This window comes from Patagioenas fasciata, chromosome 1, assembly GCF_037038585.1.
Source record: "Patagioenas fasciata isolate bPatFas1 chromosome 1, bPatFas1.hap1, whole genome shotgun sequence".
NCBI lineage: Eukaryota > Metazoa > Chordata > Aves > Columbiformes > Columbidae > Patagioenas > Patagioenas fasciata.
The window spans coordinates 99,337,035-99,361,070 of NC_092520.1; the positions used below are offsets into that span (position 1 = coordinate 99,337,035).

At 36.7% G+C, this 24,036-nt stretch overlaps 3 protein-coding genes across 13 annotated transcripts in view; 1 reads left to right on the top strand and 2 right to left on the bottom strand.

The window, feature by feature from the left end:
- The window catches only part of CASK (calcium/calmodulin dependent serine protein kinase), a 209,651-nt gene that overhangs the window by 94,778 nt on the left and 90,837 nt on the right, over positions 1-24,036 (top strand). For all 11 annotated transcript variants that reach the window (XM_065860249.2, XM_065860258.2, XM_065860270.2 and 8 more), the window contains exon 6: positions 19,398-19,500. In XM_065860249.2, coding sequence (XP_065716321.1) covers positions 19,398-19,500 — 103 coding nt within the window. The remainder of the gene's footprint in view (positions 1-19,397; positions 19,501-24,036) is intronic.
- On the bottom strand, positions 1,003-3,388 carry GPR82 (G protein-coupled receptor 82). The gene is made up of 2 exons (XM_065862417.2): positions 3,315-3,388; positions 1,003-2,096 (listed from the first exon to the last, which is right to left on the bottom strand). The coding sequence occupies exon 2, from the start codon at positions 2,061-2,063 to the stop codon at positions 1,056-1,058; it is 1,008 nt and encodes a 335-aa protein (XP_065718489.1). The 5' UTR covers positions 2,064-2,096; positions 3,315-3,388; the 3' UTR covers positions 1,003-1,055.
- On the bottom strand, positions 12,225-17,531 carry GPR34 (G protein-coupled receptor 34). Its single transcript, XM_065847343.2, has 2 exons — positions 17,441-17,531; positions 12,225-15,771 (listed from the first exon to the last, which is right to left on the bottom strand). The coding sequence occupies exon 2, from the start codon at positions 15,747-15,749 to the stop codon at positions 14,607-14,609; it is 1,143 nt and encodes a 380-aa protein (XP_065703415.1). The 5' UTR covers positions 15,750-15,771; positions 17,441-17,531; the 3' UTR covers positions 12,225-14,606.

Genomic DNA, 24,036 nt, shown 5'->3' on the forward strand with positions numbered 1-24,036 from the left:
GTTGTGAAGGAGTTGCCTTCTGGAACAGCATGTGTTAATCCACCTTTGAAATGGAATAAGTATGTGGCACTTTGGGGTGAGTACAGTGGCCTGAGTACACAAAGCCTGCGTACATATAAGGAAGCCACTGCCTCAGCTGTTGAATGTGACAGCTGTGGGTAAGACTGCAGGAAAAATGGTTCCTGAGAAAGCAACCTGTTCTTCTCAAACATCAAGGAAAATCCTAGGCCGTCAGAGTTTCTCTTCCTCTTCACCTTTGCAGGATATGAGTCACCATCAAATCTTTCTCTTCAGGGTCACCTTGTTGCAGATGTAATTTCAGTAACACTGTGGCTATGATAGGAGTTGTCAGAGCAGGGCTCTAAAGTAATTAAATCTTAAATCTGATATCACACTTTTACTCCTAAAAAAACAGTTACTATAACAAACCCCTGATATGATGGACATAGCTAAAGTAAATAATAACATTTTCAGGAACTTTAGAATAAGTTGTCATCAAGAACTTTTCTTTATGCACTAAAGAGTTTAGGTACCTTATGGTGCATTCCCCATGAAAAAAATAAAAATCAACCTTCTACCCAAATACTCTTGAACAAAAAATACATGTTAATCTTGAATGCATTTTGGAGCTCTCTGTGCCTGCTTTCTTAAGCCTTTGATACGTGATTAACCCATTCCATAGAAAACATCTGTGCTTTGCTTAGCTTTTTTTGTAAGGGAAACCTGTGTCCAAAACCTGGGACAATTTTATTGATTACTTCAGGCTAGTTGCTACCTTCTTGCTTGATTATTAAGGTAGAAATCACTGTCCATCAGTCAAACAGAAAATGATTTTGCGTTGCTAAAGGAGTATTACACAGTTCACTGTATAAATTACTTGGATTCATTTGGATATACGCATCAGATTTATTATGGCTACTGCTGATGTAGCAAGCAAGATCATTTAAAACATAATACAAGTAATATTTTATTTAAATATTTACTATTTCATATCAAAGTCTGGTTATCGGTAATGAATGTGTTTATTATTACTTATATTCTACTAAAATCTTTCTTTATTCCCTCACATTTTGGGACTCTTCTGGTGTGGGTTTTGTAAACAAGCCATACAGTCTTTTCTTAAATGTTTTATCTAGCAGAAGGGTTATGACTGGATCTAAACTACTCTTAGCAGCAGCAAGGCAAGTAAGGAAATTTTTAATTTCCACTAGATAGTTTAACGTTGGGCAGTCATTATTTGTAAGTAATACATAAAAAATTGGCCTAAAAATATGATATGGAAGAAAGCAGACAGTTAATATCATTTGGATGACAAGAATGTTTCTTTTCACCGTACTGTAAATTAGATGTTTTTCTCCAATGCAGCTGGTTTTTTGTATTTTACTCAGATGTCTGGTAAGACAATAGTATGACAACAAAACCGTCATAAAAGATATAAAAAAACACGCAGTAGCAAGAGAAGCCGCAATCATTGCACTAAATTCACTAGCTTCTACCTTCATGTTGTAGCATCTTTGAAATTCTTCCGTAGTCCTTTTCAGGACATTATATGTTACAGCTGTTCCTGTTATGCAGAGCACAGTAAGCCATATAATGGTGCACAAATATTTAGCAAACTTTGGCTGGCGAAACTTTTTAAGTACACATCTGTAAAAGTTTTTATTAACTGCTTGAGAATATTGTGCATCACTGTTTTTCTTCAGTGTTGCATACTGACTTAGAGCGATTGAACATAAAATTATAATTGTGACATACATACTGACATGCATAATGAGAGTCCCAAGGTGACTTGCTATGCTACATGTTAAGGAGTCGTAAGTCCATCGGTACCCTCTTGAAAAATAGGCAGCCAGAAAAGGCATTGTGCTACATACAAGTAAATTTGCAGTGACAAGGTTTGCCAGGTAAATGTACTGTGTTCTTTTTGTGGGTGCTCTCCTTGAAAGTGTCCAGACAGCGAGAGTATTCCCAAAAATTCCAACAGGAAATAGGGAGGAGTAGATGACTGGTAGAACTACAGTAGTAGCTAATGATGGCTGAAGAAGACATGTTGAATTTCTCATTTATGCCGGTGTATCTTGAAAAAACGGTCAGAACTGAAACACAATTAGAAGGATTATTCTTCTGAAATGTGCATCTAACATCTCTTTTAGTCTTTTCTCCTATTGTAACTGTTCCTTTTTCTCCCTGACTTTTCAAAGTTACTAACTGCTGTTTGTCCTCTGGGTTTATCATCTGGAGTTTGTGTGAGGTTAATGTTTGGATGTTCTCTTCCACTCAGATTTTGTGAAGAAGAGTTGGCTGGTGTTAAACCCCAAAGATTTTACGTACATAGAATGCAATAAAACAAATGAGGAAATGGAAGGTTCAGGCTAGGGTCTGGCAAAAACTTGTGTGGTCTCAGTTTATTCCTCAGTCTTCTGGAACATCTGTAACCTACTTTAGAAACCACTTCTAGACTATTTTAAGTTAAATAAACAAAATAAGTGCAAAGTATTACTTTAATTGCAGAAATGCAGAGGAGTATCTTGTGCCTCCATTTAATTTCAAATTGAACTGTGCATCATGCAGGAATCTGGGTAGATGTGTTTATTTTGTGTTGATGTCTGTATCTAATGTCCCTTTGTTCAGAGTTCTAATCTTAGATGTACATTTTGCATAAACAATTCAGTTTGTATTTCTAACCATATGAAATGGTTGTTGAAAACTGCAATATCTTTTTCCCAAGTTGTTTTCAATCTTTTCTCTGTTTCTGTGCTGAAAATAAGAAACTGAAGCTCTATACAATGACTGCATATAAAAACTGGCATTTCAACTTACTAACCTGTAGTGAAGAGACATTTTATTGTTTTACAGATACTATTTTAACGAAGTGTATCCTAGTTAGCTTTTGTTCTATATTGAAAAAAATTAACTGATTTCAAACTTAGAGATTGATAATATTTCTTTATTTTTTCAAACAGCTATAAGTAAATGAACTCAGATACCAAAGAGGATTCTGTGTGGCTATGATAAAAAAACCTAGGCACCAAGCTGATTAGATAGCAAAAAGTTGTACAAGTCGTATCTAAAAATAATGCTGTAGGCTATGTTTAACTACTTGCAAATTAAACTAACATTTATAGCTGTTGCATTTTAGTGTACACTAAGTCACATATGGATTGTTGAACAAAAATGTATTAATTCTTTTATTACAATAAATGAAATTCACAAAGTAATTATTGAATTCAGTCATTTGGAAGTCTAATGGTCATTTTTGTGCCAATGCCCAAATCTTGTCAGGTAAAACAAAGAAGCAGTAATTTTAAGCTTACCTATGCAAGCTGCATGCACCTTCCTTTGCAGAGAGGAGATTTTTCTGTCTGATGTCCTTTTTATCTCCACTGCTGCAATGAAAAGAATGATATTTGAATCTGCAAAGTACAGTTAAGAACAATATCTCTCTGACATAAGGAGGTTTTCAGAATGTACACTTTTACAGTGTCAAAGAGCAGTGAAGCATTTAGAGTTCAGACAAGATGATGTTGTCTTTGCAAAAAAAACCTTTGAAATTAGACCAGGGTGCAGGTCCATTAGAGATATAAAAAGAACAAGATAGTGTGGAAGAGTGATTGTAATGTTCCTTTGATCAGGTAGGTATGGCACAGAAACACCTTGGAATCCTTTATATAGTTATTTCCTTTTTTTGGGGGGTGGAGGGTTTATTACTGTCATTTTCTTTAGGACTGCCCACTTCTCAAGAGTGCGGAAAAAGAAAGTAGCTATTTTCTGCCTGCAAACTTGTATTTTCAATGTCATTTAACCGTTTTTCAGCTCCAAGAGCTCCCACAAAACTGTCTGTTCCTGAAGCTCCCATGCAATAACACTGTATCCATGCCTGTCCTCATACAAAGGACCAAATGAACACGTATTGTGTGTCTAGTCGCGTGATAAGTTGTGTGGAAGCAATTTACAGCTGATGCATTCTGGGCATCAGTTGGGGAAAACTGTCTGTGTCCAAGAAATGCAATATTTTATACAAATCATCCAAAAGTATGCAAAGGACAATTTCTTTCCTCCCCAGGAAAGATTTGATCACAGATCATCAAACTCTGTTTAGTTTTGCAGAACTTGAGACCTTTCAATTTCCTTTTGTCTGATAGAGCTGTGGTTGTCAGATACCGCTTTTCATCAGCTATAAACAAATTGCTTTATGAGAATAGAGGTGATACCATATAAAAACTTCTGCAATTTTGGTAAGGTTCTCGTTTTGTTAGGTTTCCTTGACGTTTTGAGCATACACTGTGAGAATCCGCCTAGGTGATAATCTTTCAATTTTACTGTTCAGTTGTATTATTAATTTTATAGTTTCTTACTAAAATGATGGGCATACATACTGACCTATTTGAACTACGTAGTTTGTGTAATTTAAGATAAAATTTATGTCAGGGAAACTGCCTGTGGAGTATTAGTAATTAGCTTGTAATGCTGTCATTAGTTTGTATGTACTTTAATTTTTGTTCCTGTTAGATTAGTTAGACCTTGTTTTTATTTTTTCTACTTTTAGATGTATAGTTATATTAACATTTGTTCTAACAGAAAGAGTCTTGTATTAACTAAAAATTTAATAGTTTCTTAAGTAGTCTTAGAAGTCCTTGTTACTGTGTTATTCTATCCAGGTTTAGACACATTTTTGCCAAGTCTTGGGAAATGGGAGAGGTGCCCGAGGATTGGAGGAAAGCAAATGTCACTCCAGTCTTCAAAAAGGGCAAGAAGGAGGACCCAGGTAATTATAGACCGGTCAGCCTCACCTCTGTCCCTGGGAAAGTAATGGAACAACTTATCCTTGGTGTCATCTCAAGGCATATCAGGGATAAGAGGGTCATTAGGGGCAGTCAGCATGGCTTTACCAAGGGTGAGTCATGCTTGACCAACCTCATAGCCTTTTATGAGAATGTAACAAGGTGGATGGATGATGGCAGGGAGGTGGATGTGGTCTACCTTGACTTCAGTAAAGCCTTTGGCACAGTCTCTCACAGCATCCTCACAGCTAAATTGAGGAGGTGTGGTCTAGACAATAGAGTAGTGAGGTGGGTTGCAAACTGACTTCAAGAGAGAAGCCAGAGAGTGGTGATCAATGGTGTGGAGTCCAGTTGGAGGCCAGTATCTAGTGGAGTGCTTCAGGGGTCAGTACTGGGGCCAATATTATTCAATATATTCATTAACGATTTGGACGAGGGAATTGAGTGTACTATCAGCAAGTTTGCTGATGACACTAAGCTGGGAGGAGTGGCTGACACACCAGAAGGCTGTGCTGCCATCCAGCGGGACCTGGACAGGCTGGAGAGTTGGGCGGGGAATAACCTGATGAAATTTAACAAGGGAAAGTGTAGAGTCCTGCATCTGGGCAGGAACAACCCCAGGTTCCAGTATAGGTTGGAAAATTACATGTTAGAGAGCAGTGTAGGGAAAAGGGACCTGGGGGTCCTGGTGGACAACAGGATGACCATGAGCCAGCACTGTGCCCTTGTGGCCAGGAAGGCCAATGACATCCTCAGGTGTATTACCAGGGGGGTGGTCAGTAGATCGAGAGAGGTCCTCCTTCCCCTCTGCTCTGCCCTGGTGAGACCCCATCTGGAAGATTGTGTCCAGTTCTGGGCCCCTCAGTTCAAGAAGGACAGGGAACTGCTGGAGAGGGTCGAGTGTAGGGCAACAAAGATGATTAAGGGAGTGGAGCATCTCCCTTATGAGGAAAGGCTGAGGGAGCTGGGTCTCTTTAGTTTGGAGGAGACTGAGGGATAACCTAATTAATGTTTCTAAATATATAAAGGGTGAGTGCCATGAGGATGGAGCTAGGCTCTTCTCAGAGGCAAACAATGGTCGGACAAGGAGTAATGGGATCAAGCTGGAACACAAGAGGTTCCACTTAAATTTGAGAAAAAACTTCTTCTCAGTGAGGGTGACAGAGCACTGGAACAGGCTGCCCAGGGAGGTTGTGGAGTCTCCTTCCCTGGAGACATTCAAAGCCTGTCTGGACACCTTCCTGTGCGACCTCACGTAGGCATTCCTGCTCCAGCAGGGGGATTGGACTAGATGATCTTTTGAGGTCCCTTCCAATCCCAAACATACTGTGATACAAGAATGCATAGCCTGGAAATTTGCTAAGAGGAGACACACCAAAAAATGGTGTGACCAATTCCAGTTAGCAGGGTTTTTTTAAATTATTATTATTTGATTGGTTATTAACTGTAGCCTGTAGTATTTATAAATTGATGACCATGATTCTTGCTGTAGGAAGAGATGCGGCATTTTTTTCTCAACTACTATATTATAATAGATTATTATAGTGAATTATAGTCTATCAGATTTCATTTTGGAACTGATTAGTGAGATGAGTAACAAAGGAATGGCATATTATAAGATGAAAATAAATAAGTAAAGTTACAGCTAGTTCTAAGCTATAGTAACCACCTTCAGTGGACTATTTCCATCCACCTAACTTACAAATGGCATATTTTCTCTAAAATATATTTGATTACATTCAAATAATGCAAGTGCATCTTTTATGCAATTCACTCTTAAGTTCTTCATAATGACCTTCATATGCATTCTGTGCCTCAGTTATTTGTATTTTCTGTACTCTTAAGCCATGTTCGCTTTCTAATTTATACATGTTATTAGAGCTTATGTGCCAGTAAGCAGCATAGTTGCATTTTGCCATTCTATGCAGATGACTTATTTTATGGCCCAAAGGCACAAAACCAGGGAAATTACCAGTGGTGAAGGATCTATAGCCAGCCATTTATAAGCCATGCATAGCCTGCAATATAATCTATGACAGGGTGATCCACTTGCAGGCTACCTGGCCATTTCCTCTCCCCTCCACCTGCTTGAGACAATAGGAGATAGCCCAGTCAACCTCATATCTCCTTGTGCCTGTCACAAACCAAATGGGAACTGGGCTGTTCCTGCTGTACAACAGACTATATATAATGTGTTGGCAGCAGTTGCATCTTGTAGTGTGGAAGAAGGTGGTAGCTCAGTTACCTCTGGCTCCTATAGCAGTCCTGGCGCTCTCCATGCTGCGGAAGGCCCGAGAGATGTGCTCAGTGTCTGCATCTCCAAGGATGGAAGGCAACTGCTGAGGATAGGGCACAGAAAAGTGTGCGACTCTAGGTATGGCCGCTGTGGATGCTGAGAATGAATCATACTGAATAAATATATAGGATGCATCAAACGTGCAGCAGCCTTTAACTTGAAGTTTAAATTCAGGTACTTGGAATTTGGTTTGCTGTATGGCATTTAATACCAATATAAGTCTCTAAGATGCACTGGGTACTACACAAATGCAATTCATATTTTCTTTCCAGAAAAATAATTTACCAAGTAGCTTGCCTGGAACTTTGACTTTTGGTGCTTAGTGTTGTTGGGACTTTTTTTTCTTAGACATGAAAATTGGAAGTTTTCTTGGCTGCATAAATTCTTAAGATGCATGCACTACACAATAACCATTTCTAGTTGGACATCTGGGTCAGGAGAATTGTTGCAGAGCGCCGTCATTCCTCTCTCCCAGCTCTCCAGCTTTTCATGCAGGGGTCACCCAGTGTGTGCACAGTTCTTCTCCTGGCTTGATGTAAGGAGCATTTTAGCTATAGTCAGTATATGTTTTTAATATTTTAAGAAGTGCTCATCATAACAAAATAATCTAAGCTCATGTGCAAATCTACTCGAATTGAGGCTATGCTGGATCAGTGAAGATCAAATATTTGACAGATTTGAGCTGGGTTTGTGTTTGTTGTTCAGTAATGATTTTTCACCAGTTTAAGAACTGCCTTTGTGGTTCAGCAAAACAGACCTAGAATGAAAGCTTATGTGTTTTTTGATGAATTACAGTGTACCTAGTATAACTCTGTGGCATACTTAGTTGTATAGAATTAGGGATATATTGCTCCCACGGTTTCAGTTCTTTGCCTGTCATAAAATATGCAAAGTGTTTCACAGGTCCTGGATAGCTGTTTTACATAGACAAAAACCAAGCTAAACAATGTCTTTTCAAGCAGGAAAACTTAGCTTGAAGTTGACAGTACTATCAAAAATAATCTTCCAGCATTTTTCTACTTCAAATCTTTAGTGCCAAATACATCGTGTTTTTTCCCAAATGGTATTTTTGTGCAGCTCCCAGAGGTACCTCTACCTGTATTTGCTTCTAAAAAAAGCAGTGGCTGAGTATTAGGCATGATGATTTTTACTTTTAACTTCAGAAATCAGTCTGTAACATGAACACTGTTGATCAACATAGGCAAATAGGAGGCTTTCTACACCATATTATTATTTTGGGGTTTTTTTTCTAGTTAAATATGTTTTTGTTTAAAGGTTTTTGGGTTTTCCAGGTTCTTCTTAAACTTGTGTGAAAACTCAAAGGTAATAAAACAAAAATAAAAACATAAAATGTGGCAGTAAAAGCAAAACATACTTAAAAGGTAGATTTTGTTGGCTTCAAGCTGGGGAGTTGTGACTGCAAAATGAATTCCTTTATGATAAAGGAACCAGGACTTACCATTTACAAACAAAAACAAGATAACTTTTGAAGGTAGCATGTACCAGAATATATTATTGTGGTATATTTAAGTAATTGATTTAGCTTGTGGAAACATAGGTTTATCAGTAAACTCTAGCTTTTTTCTCCTCATTTTGTTTCTAACTTTACAGTACTGTGGTCCGCAATTAGTGACTTCTCTGCCATTTATGTGTTTATTTCTACACTTCCCCCTCCAACTCTGCAGTTTGAATGTTAAGGCTTTTTCTAGCTTCATCCCTTCCCCCCAGTTATTCTCACTCTCGATGTCTGTGAGCATCCGTGCCAGGATTTTTCCTACATATTGACTCTGCAAGCACTGAATGGTGACAGCTTTGTAGCATCTTCTCTGTTCTCTTGGATTCCACAGAGCCCTCAGTAGTTGGAGTTTAGTGTAACAGATGGAAAAAAGGTTGGCAGAAGGTTCCCAGTGCTACAGAGAATATGTTGAAAATATATTTTTGATTGATGGAACATTATCAATGAGTTCTTTTTTTCTACATGTTTTATTTGTCCTGTGCAACACAACTCTGCTCTCCGCCCTGATTCTGTATGTGCTTTCAAGAGAGAGCATTAAATCAAAGCATCCATATGTGAATTTTCAAGTTCCAGGAATAATGTGATTCCCATTTATCAGTGATGTAAGTTGCACTTCGCTTTTATGGTTTCATTGACTGATGTTGTGAGGGAAGTTGTTCAATTAGATTTTTCCAAGTTGTGCTATCAAAACAATTGATACTTGTCTGCCCTCGTGAAAAATAACAACTTTCAGGTTAAAACCATAATTACGGTTAATTTCAGTGTGAAAATGAAAGTTGATGTTGTGGTTTAACCCTGATAGGCAGGTAAGCCCCACACAGCCTCTTGCTCATTCCCCTCCAGTGGGACAGAAAAGAGAATCGGAAGAGTGAAAGTGTGAAAACTTTTTCATTATTTCTGTCTCTTCCCCTTCTTGTGGCTGCTCTCCTGCAGAACACACTGTCTCTTCTGCTGCTCCCTCTAACACGCTCTGGTCAAATCTGTTGTTATCTCGAAGCCTTTAAGCCCTACATTGGGTGCCAGAAAGCGTTGCTGTGGTTTTATCCTGTTAGGCAGCTGCAGCCCAAGCAGCTGCCTCACCCACTCCCCCTCCAATGGGCTGAGCGGGGAGAGCTGGTAGGGTAAAAGTGAGAAAACTCATGGTTTGAGATAAAAAGAGTTCAGTAAGTTTAAAGGCAAGGGTGTGGGGATGACAATGGCACCAAGGAAAACAAGTGGGGATTGGACTAGATGATCTTTTGAGGTCCCTTCCAATCCCAAACAAACAAACATACTGTGAAATCTCCACTTTCTCCTCATGCCCAGCTGACCTATGCCCAGCCAGTTCCTGAGAAATGGCAGCCCTGGCAAACACCCTCCCCAGTTTTGATTGCAGAGCATGAGGTCGTGTGGTTTCAAATATCCCTTTGGTCAGCTGGGCTCAGCTGTCCCAGCTGTGTCCTCTCCCAGCCTCTTGTGCAGCCCCAGCTAGTGGGTGGTGGGGTGAGGAGCAGAAAAGGCCTTGACCCTGTGCAAGCACTGTTCAAGCACTGTTCCATAACTAAAACATCCCTGTGTTATCAATGCTGTTTCTATCACAAACCCAAAACATCACTGCATATAAGCCACTGTGAAGAAATTTGACTCTGGTACCCCAGACAAAACCAGTGCAGTTGTTCACTCAAGCCAGGTGCATTTTGATATGTTTATGATTCAAATCATAAACTTGTTTCAAGAAAAGGGGTTTGTTTCTTGACTTATATTTTCCACTCATTTTAAGGAATATAGGTATGACAATGTAGCAATTAATGGCAAGTCTAAAAGGTATAGAAGTGACTAGCCAGCATGAATACTTTATATGTATTTTGTAACTAGTATTTATTCTAATGAAGAACTTGTCCTTTTTACATAGTAGTAGAGAGGTGGCATTTTGGTGCACCAACTGAAGTCTGAGGATGTGGTGTAGATTTCAATAGAGACAGAAAGTGAGGTCTGTGCAGGTTATGTGGAGATGTGTGTTGAGTTAGCTTTTACTTACAGAAAGAAGAATAGAAAGTCTTCCATGTTGGAATTCAGCTGAAGACTCAAATAGTTACTTTAGTTGGCCCCGCTAGTACTCAGGAAGCACTGCTAAGATGAGAAGTAAGAGACACTATTAAAGTGACTAATTATATGGTCATTTGACATGTCACAGTGTAGCTTTCAGCAAATCTCCCTAGATGCGCCAGGACTGTTTGCTCCTCATTGATACTGGCTTGTAGAGCCTGGAATTCTACCCTCAAAGTTGGGACAATTGATTGCAGGAAAAAAAAAAATGTTAATAATAAATATTTTTGAAAAATAGTAAAGATACCTGGTTTTGGTTTTTTTTGGTCAGCAGTAATTGTTTCCCACATGACAGTGTTGTCTGGTTTCAGATCCCTTTTTGAGCCAGTAGATACATCTGGTCTTTAACATCATGAAGCACTGGTTTACATAGTTGTGGAAATCCATAAGTATTTTAACTTGTCTGGTTGATTTTTGGGGCGTGTGTTGTTTTGTTTTGTTTTCTAACTGCTACTCCCTTAATGTCACACTCTCACAAAGAGTATATGGTTATTCTGTTCCCCTCTTCCATACCATTCTTGACATTATAGATCTGTTGTGCTTCCTTTCAGGTTTTCATATCTGAGCTGAAGAATTGATTAATGTATTCTGTGTAGAATCTGTATGATCTAGATTACAGAATCTGTATCATCTGAGTTATACAATAGCACGATGATGACTTAACAGTTTTTTCCTCCTAGTTTTCATAGTCTGCATGCTGTTTTATTGCTGTTGAGCAATACAGTTCTATCTTGAACTTTTTTAGGTTTGACTATCCTGAATAATCATGTGTTTGAAAACTTTGTTGACTCCTTACTCTCACTCATTCTGGATTGTAGTGTTTAACATATCTGTAAATGTATCCTTATGCATATTCTTGAGAAATATAATAAAGAAAAAAAGACTATTTATTTTTAAGCTTTCTTTCTGATTTTTAACCAGTTCTAAAACAAGAATTAACTTCTAACAACCTAGGTTTTATTAAAGCGGTTAGTAAGTGATCTTGCTGAAGTCCAAGTATACCATACCACCTTTATCCCAGTGCTTCTCAGCTCTTCCCAACAGCTCCTCTGTTATTTTCTGGTACATATCTTCCTTCAAACAAATCTATTTGCTTTTCACTTGGGTACATTATACACCCAAGCTTGTCCTGTTTTATTTGTCTTTATAGGTGCTGTGGGTTGGCCCAATGCAAACATTAGACTGTAGCTCCTGAAATCTCTTTAAAAGATTTGGGTCATATTTGCTGCTTGTCTACAGAGGCTGGTTTAAGCAGTAGATAATCCTGTATTGAAATGCTTTCGAAACATTTTAATGTGCATTATAGCACGTAGCCCTGGGAAAGTGTTACGCTTCAGTATTTCTTCTGCTTTTTTCTGAAAACTTGTCTGCTGATATGGTGCTTCTTCTCTACAGTCTATGAAGAATGGCTGTCGTGTAGAACACATTTGGTCAATGCAAATACGTATGGGCATTTAAGGCTTTCCTGTTGAAGAAAATACTGACTGTTAAAATTACTAAAACCAAAAAGCTCATGTAATGCTATTCACATGAACCGACCAGAATCTTGTACGGCAAGATTTTTTTTTTCGTGTTGTCCTTTTATTTAGTTAGTTTCTTACAAAATGATACAGTAACCAAGTAAATGTTACATAATTTACAAAAGCATGCCCAGAATACTAAGGTGGTCTGTTTTTTGTCCTGTGGAACACATATCTATTTGCCTTTAAAAGTCAACTTGATTTGTAGCATTGAAGCCTTGTACTATTACTTGATCTTCTGAAGAGATCTGTGTCCGTTTTTGCAATTGTGCAGTGTCCATGAACTGCAATCCTTGTAAATGAAAATTTTGTTCTAAATGGAACACTTGCTTCCTAAGAACTTCAGAATTCAAGCCTCACCATCTTGTTTATGTTCATCCTGTCCCATGCTCCCTTCCCTACTCCACCCTCACCCTGGCCTGATGATCATAGTCATCTATCAACTACTCACAGTAGAAGAAATACAACCCATGAAAGAATGATGAGATAACATATCTTGTGAAATGATGGTTTATAAGCTCCAATATATTTAGCAGAGTTGATGTAACTATGTAGAACTACTGTCCTGCATAATGGGAATTGTAGAGAACAAGGAACATACTGTTCCTTGCGCTGTACAGAGCCAAGACAGTACTTGCTTCAGTCTACATATAATACGATGACAAGACGATGGATAAAAGATCATGAAAAAAATCAACAAAATTATTGTGAGAATCAATCAGAAATTATTGTACAAATATCTTAATTGTATGCTGAAATGTTTAAGAAAAACTGCAGTTACCATCATACTTTATGAAAATTAAAGGTCTGTAGGAACCTGTCTCTTGAAGGTGAGGAAACCTCACCCTTGGCCAGTCACTGTAATTTAATATGTTTATACCCAGTTTCACCAAAACTGAATGGAGTAAAATCACATGAAAATTAAACTAAGTTTATATCTAACAGAGCTGAAGTGTTATGTTTACTTTGTTCAATAAGAGTTTTATGAGTAGTTTCTGTAAATCTACCATATTGTATAGAATTAGTAAAAATCCACAAGTTTTCACACACTTGGCATTAAAAGTCACATGATCCATCGAGAAGGTACTGGTACTGGTAGTTGTATTATAATCAACTTCTTTACACCAGTTCACTTGTGCAATATTGCTTCTATGCATTCAGGATAATAAATCTTTGTTTTGTGGAGTTTAACATCAGGTGACTAATTCATTTGCCTTTCTGGCCTGTCATGGCAGACATTTCAGTTGTTCTTTGCATAACTGCCTCTTTACTTGTCTTTGGTCTAACAACCCTCATGTTCAGCTCCCTTTTTTTAAACAATATTACAGTTTGACATTTTTGTTTGTGCCTAAATACATAAACCTGTTTGGTTTTAATCTGAGAATGTAGTTGTATCTATGGGACATTGCTGTTGCGTTGCTATTTAAATAGCATCAGCAATTATCAAGATTATTTTAATCATGTGAAAAGAGAAGCTCAAGGCCAGGGAGGAAGCACGCAGCTGAAATACGTGTCTTCAGAAATCCATAAGCAGAGCAGTGACTGACCCTGAGCAAAGATCAGAACTGGTGCATCAGGTTGGTCACAAGAACTGATTTTTCTGTTCTGCTCTTTATGCTCAGTGCTGCAAGTGTATTTTCCTTGTTGAACTACTTTCTGTAGCAGCAGTCACCAAATTTGTCAGAGTTTGAAGGAAATTTTAGGTAATTGAAAATACCTGTATGTCATCTGCATTTCCAATTATCCGAAAACATTATTTACTTTTCCTCAGGTGTTTGGCCTTGACATTCATTAAGATGTTGAAAATATAATAAGGGGCTTAGGAGGCTCAAATATTTTAATTTTGCTGTTTTAATAAAACTAAGTGTATCTTCTGTAATTATAGCTGAATTAATGGCAGTCATATTCTTCACCTCATTTTTAAGCAACTTGTTGCTAATTCCACAAATATTTCCTTGGAATGTAGTCCAAATGCTGATCTCTGAAACCTATTAAAACAGAGAATTACATAAAATCTGTAATGGTTTATATAGTTCTTTTGAATAGGATGCAATTTACTTTTTGCAAAATTCATCTATTATTTACATATACAAGTTGGTAATATTACATGTCTATATACAAGATGCCTTATACAGGTTCACACCCTGTTGTGGAAAACTCCTTTAAGAGTTAGTGTTCTAGTTTAATCCAGCAGAAGATGTCTGAGAACTTCCTATTTTGTTTTCTTGGATAAACAAGAGCAAAATACTTATGAAAAGCAACTTCTCGTTTTCACAAACAGAAGTAAGACTTCTCATTTTTTAACAGGAAGAAAGAAGCAGGATTAGTCACTGTATGGTATAGCGTTTGGTAATCTTCAATTGATGTTGTGGAGTGACAGAGAAACTAGTATTCATTCATTTAAACAATCAAATCAGGGACTTCTTCTTTAAAGAACTTGAGTGTGGAGTGGTAGTAGATAATCGCTCTTGTGTGTATTGTCCAAGCTTTATTTCTGAGGTGCTTTCCAGAGCTAGGCCTGAATCTCCATGAAGTCTTCTGCAAATAAGTTGGAATACAGTCTTACGGACGCTTCTGGACATAAGGAAATACATAACTGGGTCTAAGCAACTGTTGAAAGATGAAAATATGAGCATCACCTCATTGCATTTGTGAATTATTTCCTTCCAATAACAAGATGGATATTGTAACTGTGATGTAATGTAGACAAACCGGAACATATGGTAAGGAACGAAACAGATGGTGAAAATGAGGAGGACAATGAAGGAATTCCTTGCTGTCTGGGTATATTTTCCCGCATTCGGAAAATGTGCTCTTTTCTTTGAAATTTTCAGAAGGTTCTTGGCGATTTTAACATACGAAAGTATCAAAAGGAAGAAAACTATCCAAAAAATAATTACAATAATATAATTTATAATGGCTTCTGTCTTTGCATTCTGTTTACTTCGGTAATGAAAGCACAGGGTAGAATTGCCGTCCTCTCTCTTAAAGAAAGATGGTACAACTACTATTATAAATCCTGTTAGTGCAAGTGCCCACACTATGCAACAAATGTGTATACTTCGTGTGGTGGTTAACATTTTAGGACGCCTCACAGACTTATTTATTTTTATATAACGATCTAGACTAATTAGTCCCAACAGTACTATGCTAATATACATGTTCATGTAAAACAGAGTTCCTACAATCTTGCACAAAATCCGTCCAAACATCCACGTGTTTTTGTTAACATGATAGACTATTCGGAAAGGAAGACAGAAGATCAGCAGAAGGTCTGCAACAGCTACATTTAGCAAGTAAACTTGGATAGAATTCCGTTTCTGATGAATGCACAGGAAAGCAAATAGGGCTATAATATTTCCAACCAATCCAACGACAAAAATAATAGAGTAAAAAATTATCAAAGTAAGTGACAGTGAGTTGTCATCTATGGGGCAGCTGGCATTGTTTTGAATTTCCGAGGCATTTATGGCTCGGTTAGTTTGGTTACTCCAGAAGACTTCCTCATGTGGAAGAATAGTCAGCAAATCAGATGAAGCTGCAGCCATCATTTGTGAGGGTATTTTAACTGTTCTGTAGGGATGCAAAGAGAAATTGTAAGAATTGAATTGCCATTGATGCCTTTTGATGTGTTTACTTGCTTTATTGTGCACAGTCTCATGTAATATAAAAGACAATAACTAAAAAAAAGTAAATGCACCGAGTTACAACTGTGGCTGAGTAGAAGGAGGACGTTTAGCCAAATATCTTGATAAAATGTAAGTCTAGAATAATCAATTCCCTGTTTTTCTTCATGTGAAGTTAGGCAAGAACAGATGGTACAAATACTCAGATAACTTCTTTATTTGTAAGTACAAATAATTTTTTGAAGTTCTGGTGTTAGGATTAGTCTTCCTGACATAGGAAACTTTTACATTAAGATACAAAAATGGGTAAGCCTAGCTAAGTGCTGATACAAAGTACATAGAAATCTATCAAAACAATTCTAAACTCATCAGTCTTCATTTTAAATAAGTACCCAGGATCTCTCACATGCAAGTCACTCATTTGCAATTAGAAAAGCAATTGTCAATTAATATCTAGCTATGTAATCTGTTATAAGTAATGCTGTGAGTCAGTACTGTTACAGTAGCTTGTTTTGAATAGTTTATATCTTCTCATAAATTTAAGTATTTTTCCCTTTTCTTGACTGTTCACAAATCAATATTACACAAAGAAACTAATATTAGCCAGAAATCACACTAATGCAGTAACAGATTGTTTTCACATCTTCCTTGTTTTTATTGTTTTCCTTGTTTTGATTTCCAGGTCTTTAATTTCAGTCAGCTTATTTTTGAACAGGAAGATACAATCTGGAAGAGAAAAATCACCTTTGACCAAAGAAGGAAAACCAAAATAGTGTGTGGTTAGGAAAGCAGAATCACCATGAGCTGTTTAGAGGCACTGTTAAGACTCATTAGTAATGATACAGCTTTTGTTCTCAATTTGTATGTCATAACAATAAAAGATTCCATAAATAATTTTATTCAGAATATTTTTTTAAAGGAGCAAATCTCACAAAAAGTTCAGAATTGGTTTTGGTACTCGGAACTTAGCTGTCCAATGACAGTAACAAGAAAAAAAGAGCAAAACACTGCCATATATATAACTTCAAAATAGTTTTTTCGTTTGCATACTAGGTCTTAAAAATGAAAATTTCTATTTAAATGTGTGATACAGCTACAGCACTGAAAATGGCAGCACTTTAGGTAAAATTCTGAATGTCTGAATTACTTAGAGGGCAGTCTAAAATATTTTAACATCCTCTGTTGGTTGATCTTACAATTGCTTTAAATTTATACAATATGTTAGCAGTTTTAAAAATATTTATGTTTTCATATTTGCCACTACATATTGTCAGGGAAGAAGTAATTTTAACAGTTTGATTTAAAAACATGATGCTTCCAAATGCATCTTGAAACTTACATACTACTGTAATTTCTTGTTTATGTTGTTTTTTTATAAAAATGTTTGGCATCATGACTTGCATAAATAGTGACGAGTTTTAGGTCAATGAGGGTCAAAAGTCGATTACATTGCAGATCTATTAGAAACATAACTTTTTGCTACCATAGCAAGCAGGCATGCTTGAACATGGGTATATTTTGAGAAAGGATTTGAAAGTCAGTAGTACCTTTGCACTTAATAGAATTTTAATAGAATTTTGTTCTATCATAGTCTAAGTATAAAAGAAGCCACTTACCGTTTATATATTAAGAACTTCTGCTTATTTTCAAAAGCGCTGGTGAAGTCAGGGAGGAGTAACCTGCAACTGCTCTTATTAGAAAGCTAAAGTACCAGCTTCTCTATGAAAGTGGTGAGAATCAGCTGACACAGTACAGTTAGCAACAAGGGGAAGTTTAACTAGTGTTGCAACTGTGCTTTTTTAAAAAAGATAATTTTAACTAGCAAAACTCAGGCTGTTGAACAGATGAAGCTGCACTTTGCTGGGAGAGCTTCTATAATAAAGTTCTCTCTGAGTTTCACTATGAATTGGAGTAGTTTTTTTAATTTTTCAGAAACTTTGTTTCTAGTGAGCAGTGGCAGTAGCTCCCTTTTTGGACAACAATTATGTTGGTACTGCCTGTCTTCTTTTTAATACTGTCATGGAAAAAGTACCACTTTTTCAAATGTGTAGGGTGAAGAGAAATCAACACAACAGTGAAATACTATGTTTTGGTTATGTTAGTATAGTTCTCCCATCTACCTTCCTTGTTGCCTGGGGTTAGAAATGTGAGATTGATCTTTTTCACGCAAAATGACAGCAATGAGAGAATGTGAAAGTGCCCAAAGTGTGCAGCTTAAGTGAAGCAGGCAGAAGTGAAATTTAGAGATAATGCCACCTTGTAATACTATTTTAAGTAGGATGTAATGGACTGAAAATTACATTTATAAATTGCAAATTTAAAAATGGATTCTTGAAGCCCTAAAATGAGGTAGCCTGTTTAAAGATCATCTCAACAACATTGTTTTGACTTAGTGTTCTCCTTAGTGTTTGAAATTAGAATTTCCCTGTTAAATTTCTTAACATATTATCTGCTTAGGCATCAAGGTTTTTTGTGATTCTGCAGATTTCGGGGCTCTGAGCAACCTGATCTAGTTGAAGATGTCCCAACTCATGGAAGGGGGGTTGGACTAGATGAGCTTTGAAGGCCCCTTTCAACCCAAACTATTCTATGATTGTATGTTTCTTACTTGAAGCTGCTTGTTCTCATGCAACTGAAACTTTGTAAAAGAAAACATGAGTGGTTACAGATGATGACTTTACAGGTAGTCAGATTGAGCTTGTTGTAGCTCCTTTGCACTATTCTGAGTTCCTAGTTTTGTAATTTAAGCATTACTGTGTTCTCAGGAAGCAGTAAACAGGCTTGACAGTCTTCCTTTTAAATAATTCCTTTCAAATAATATGGTTGACTGTGAAGGGAGGCTTTGAGTAAATGCAGGAAGTCATTCTTTAATAAATGCAGTAGTTTGGCTATATGTATTAAATACTGAATAGATTTTCTCCATATGTTTCTTCCTCCTGCACCAGTCAGTATCTGTCCAAATTGTGTGTTCCATTTTTATCTGTTATACCTCGCTCATAGTAGTGGAAGGACTGGAAAATCAAAAGTATGGATGACTGTGCCTGGAATCCAGTTTAGAAACCTAAACAATTTCCCCCGTCAGCGGGGGGAACAACTTTCAGCTTGTTAGAAACATCACAGGGATGTTCTTTTCCTGCACTTGGAAAGTGATCACTGAATCCTGTGATTAAGGTTCAAAATAATGCTTTAAGTTCCCAACAAGTTGTACCGTAGGCAGGATGTTTCTTCTGGAGAATTGAAACAGTGTAAGGCTTTAGGGTGAAAGGTAAAAAGAAAAAGTAATTCCAGGTAAGAAATTAGAGGCATTAATTTTTTTCCGTTTTACTGCGACTTCACTTTGTATTGAGTTCTGTTGAGTCCTGAAAGGATTTTGCTGTGCCTGGGACAATTGAAAGGGAAACCAATGAAGAAAGAGTCCATGCCAGAAAAAAAGTACCTGAAATTAAGAAGTTCTTTCAAAAAAAAAAAAACATAATTTTGGCTTCTGTTTATAAATTTATGAAAAATAGTTCCAAAATGCAAATTGTATTTCTTAAATAATATAATAATTTGTCTGGATTTTTGTCTTTTCAGCCACACTGTGTACTACTTGCCTCAAAAGAAAATTCAGCCCCAGTAAAGCTCGGTGGCTTTGGGGTAGCAATTCAGTTAGGAGAGTCTGGGCTAGTTGCTGGAGGTAAGAAATTTTCCTTCCAAGTTATATAATGTTATGCATGTTGTGCTGCCAAGTTTTATTCTTCCGACACAGCCTGGCCTGCAAAACAAGAGCTCAAAAATAATATTTCACTAAAGACTTCGTTAACATTATAAATGCATACAGTTAAGCTAAATTTCTAGTAGAATGTAACATTGTCGTGTGTACATATACTGAGTGTTAAGTCTCTGAATGTTACTCAACAGGAGCTTACGATGCTTTGATCAAGATGAAATTGAAAAAAGCCAAAGAATTTTCCATTGTTAGTACAATCTTTGGCATAATTCTTCGTGCTTGACAAAGCAAATGAAATAAAAATGCTATCAGGATTGAAATGCATGTCAAAGCAATTGAGTAAGGACTTAGTACAGCATCCTCAATGCTCCCCTATGTTTCTTAGGCAATTTCTGTCACAATGCTATGCTGTTCAATAGCAAAATCTTACTAGTTTTCACATGTGACTCTTTTCCGTGTTTTAATATTTCATTGTAATTATTGCATAAGACATCAATATCTTGATATGTATGTATATTTTTTGACTGTGTTTTGTTTTCTGTGGATTTTATTTCCTCTAGCTGCCTTCCATATTGTTCCAGACAATAGGGTTATGCTTTAATCAGCCTGCACAGATGAAGACCCAATCAATTTTCTGATGCTTTCATTGCCAGAGTAGGAGACCACAACAAAACATTTTGTTAGTTTCCATTTTTTTCTTCAAAATGAGTAACTTCCTCTCAGTACCACGCTTCCTCAAAAACTCAGATTTTCTAATCTAATTACTCAAAGGTTTGGTCAAATTGGCTTTTATATGCTCTTTAAAATAAAAAGCAAATCCAATGTAAGCATACCAACAGCTTCCATTTTCTACCAGATATCGCTAATACCCTGGAAATATCCAGGTATCTTACTACCTAGAGACCTAGATACATCTTTTCAAGTAAAATACCCATTTAGTTAAGCTACTGTTGTTTCCTTAATACAAAGGTCACTCCTTTCTTTACTTTCCCTGTGTTTCTTAAATTTTCTCTACTTCAGCCACTGCTTTTTTTAGTGATAGCTCCTACACTTTTGTTTATGATTCTCTCATATTTCGTCTTTATATTCTCACTGAGTGATTTTATTCATTTCTTCTGTTTCAGCTACTCTTCTGGAGGTAGTCAGACACACAGCATACTTTCTTTCAGACTACTAGCTGTCTCTCAAGAAACCTCAAATTCACCTTGGAATAAAAATCCTGCATTTTTCCCAAAATTTGTCATGTCCTTCCTTTCCTATTACCATTCACTATTCTGCATTCCCATTCGTCATTCATATGCTCAACTTCCATGCAGTTATCAGTGCTGGTCTGGTCTTTCCTCTTTTATGTAAAAATGTTTTTGTTCCTTTGTGGTTCTGTTTGCAGTACTTCTAGAAACTTCATTCTTAAGCCTCATCAGAATACTATTTCTCCATATCTGTATATTTTGCCTCATCCATCTCAACTTCTGCCATATCAGTCTGCCTTCATATTTTTTTTCCCCTCTCAACTGTCCTTTCCAGTTCTAGGCTTTCATTAGTGCTTATTACTTTCAGCTTCAAATTCCTCTCATTTTCAGGCATACCCAGAGTAATTCTACTCCACTAATATACTGTGCAAAGTGTCAGTTCTACTACTTGTTTCAAGCTTTCTCCTTAACAGACTCCTTGTCTCTTCCTTTTCATCTTCCATTCCAGTCTTTATACCACAAATTACATCTGTTATCTGGCAATTCGTTTCCCTTCCAGAATCCTATCTGAAGGCCTCTTACTAGACAGATTTCTTCAAATTTACAGTATCACCCCATATGTGTTACAAGAAAGTTAACAATACTGTCTGAACTGGGCTATAAATTTCTTGTACAAAATTGTTTATCTACATATTTGTTTTACTAAGTTATTCATATGCCCTATGGTTAAGTTTTGTTTTATAATAATAAATTAGAGGCACTACTTACTTTTCAATTGTCTTCTAAATGAAATAGAAACTCTCCTCGTAGAGAAGTTTATGAGCAGTATAATAACCAACCTGTTCACTTTCACATTATTTTTCTAATTTTTAATGGAAAACATAGATTCAGCTTAACATAGTCAATTATTTACCTTCTGGCATGGCAATTCCTGTATTTAACAGTTAATGCGTAAAAAATAAATTCTCTATTAAATAAAAGCTCCTATGGCATTAAGGTCCTCTTACTTGACCCTAAAACTCCTTGTGCTTCTAAATTTCAGTGCTCAGTACAACTTAAAACTTTACAATACTGAGAACACACTGCCTTACGATTACAGAAAATGCAATACTTCTTAATCTTTCTGTATCTAGGTAATGCATATTTCCATGATCTCATAGGAGAATATACTCAATTACTAATGTAAATCCCTATGTAGATGACCCTGGTGTTCAAGAACAGAAATTTTTGCTGTTTCCTTTTTTTATGTTGCTTGGAATAGTTTTATCTTTTGAACCAGAAAAGGACAGCTTTCCTTTAGGAAAAGCATGTCAACATTGAAAGTAATGTAACTGTAGAAAACTTCAACTGATAGGACTCTTTCCTTAATCTTGCATAAAAAAGCAGCTATTATGCAAAAACTCTTCAGTATCTATGGTGGTCAATCTCTTTTGTAGTAGAGTCTTTCTCATAAAATAGGAGTTGTTACATCTAAAACATTCAGGGGTTAACAATATTCTAAAACAAAATTTTCTGGCTTTCATGCATTTGCATTTGTGCCATTTTACCTGGTATGTTGACGTATCTGTGCCGAACAAGCCCAGATTGTGTGTGGCCTTGGAGAACACAAATAGAAGGGAATTTTCTCCATGAATATCTTTGAAATATCTTTGAAGCCTTCTATGGTACAGTTTTTGCTTTCTTTGGGACTACAGAATTTTTTTTTTTTTTTTTTTTTTCCCCAAGTGTGTGTAAATTGTTTTGGGGAAGAAAGGGGATTTTTGTAATAAAGATGAACTAAGTCCCAGGTATTGAAAGTAGACTGGTCCCAATCTTTTGCTGTAAGTCTAAAGACAGACTTGGGTTGCTTACTGGGATTGTTAACTACAATGTTCTTTCAAGCAGATAGAAGGCTGTTTAACAAAAATGCAAGGGAGCTCATGATAACAAGCTGTGATGTCACACTAGATGTCATTAGTGAAAATGTCTGAGGAATAGATTTTAAGCACATGGTTGTTATTAAGTACCAAAAAAAGGACATAGCCATAACCCATTTTTCATCAGACCAGAAGGGAAAATGTAAGGAAATAACTTTTTTGTTCCACCAATGTTTGCCCATAAGCTGCAATGCAATGAGTAAGAAACGTGTCATCTTCTGAGTTACAGGAACTTGTTTTCATGAGCTATCATTCTGTGAATGTATCTTCATGCAGTTCTTATGATCAGAAGTGGAAAATTTTGCTAAATGTATTCATTTGAAGCATTGAAGTACGTACCTTAAGATGGAATTCTGGCAGTATGCACTGTAGTTACAGATCATGATATTTTACAAGTGAACTCTTTCGTGGAAGAAGATGCAGACAGGAAACGGTCCATGTTTGTATGGTTATGATGCAGCTGGAGTAGTGGAACCTCTGTGAAGTCTGTGGTTTAACAGAGCAATCTCACATTATGATCTCTGTCTTCTTCCTTGGACAATTTTTCTTTCAGAATGTAGTATAAATTGTCACAATATTTTCTTAAATGAATGTGACATCAGATTTATCAAATATCTTGGATGCTAAATCTTGTGAATTTTAGCTACTATGTAGTATAAAAGTCTGAAGGAACAAAAGCCATTGAGTCCACAAGTGCTATTTCTTCCATATAATCTACCTAATTTTCTCCTGGTTTCAACTAGTGCAGAATAAGATAACTGAATAGACATAAATGGTATGAGGTTCTTTACTAACTGTCAGGTCTTATCTATGAGTAGTTGACTGCTTTTCACTTTTTACCTTTAGCAGCAAAATGTCACAGGTACCGTGATGCTAATCCCATCCAGTATCGATTTTTATGTATTGCTAGCTAGTTGCCCAAAGTTGCTTCAGAATCCTAAAGTATTTTCAGGTATCCTAACAAAACCACTGTTGTCTTCCTGGAAAACATCTTGTATATTCTTAATGGAAGTACAGCACCTAAATATCAGGTGTTCTTGATTCTTTGTCTGCTAGCCTTTTAGACCTACTACAAAAATAGCAAAAGAAGGCATTACCATCAATTTCCCTGTAAACAAGATTATGGAATTTGGGGAGGGGGGTGGAATCTTTTAAGTTCCTTATTTTTGTTTTGTTCCCATCATTGTAAAAATGATCACAGAATCACAGAATGGTTTGGGTTGGAAGGGACATTTAAAGCTCATCTAGTCCAAGTCCCCTGCCATGAGCAGGGACATCTTCAACTAGATCAGGTTGCTCAGAGCCCCATCCACCTCTCTGGGCAACCTGTGCCAGTGTTTCACCAAACTGGATCTTCTTGGTGGTTTTATAAACCCCAGTTTAAAAATCGTATTTTT

Excerpts from the sequence above, each read along its gene's own strand:
- GPR82 (XM_065862417.2), bottom strand. The coding sequence starts at position 2,063 with ATGAGAAATTCAACATGTCTTCTTCAGCCATCATTAGCTACTACTGTA.
- GPR34 (XM_065847343.2), bottom strand. The coding sequence starts at position 15,749 with ATGATGGCTGCAGCTTCATCTGATTTGCTGACTATTCTTCCACATGAG.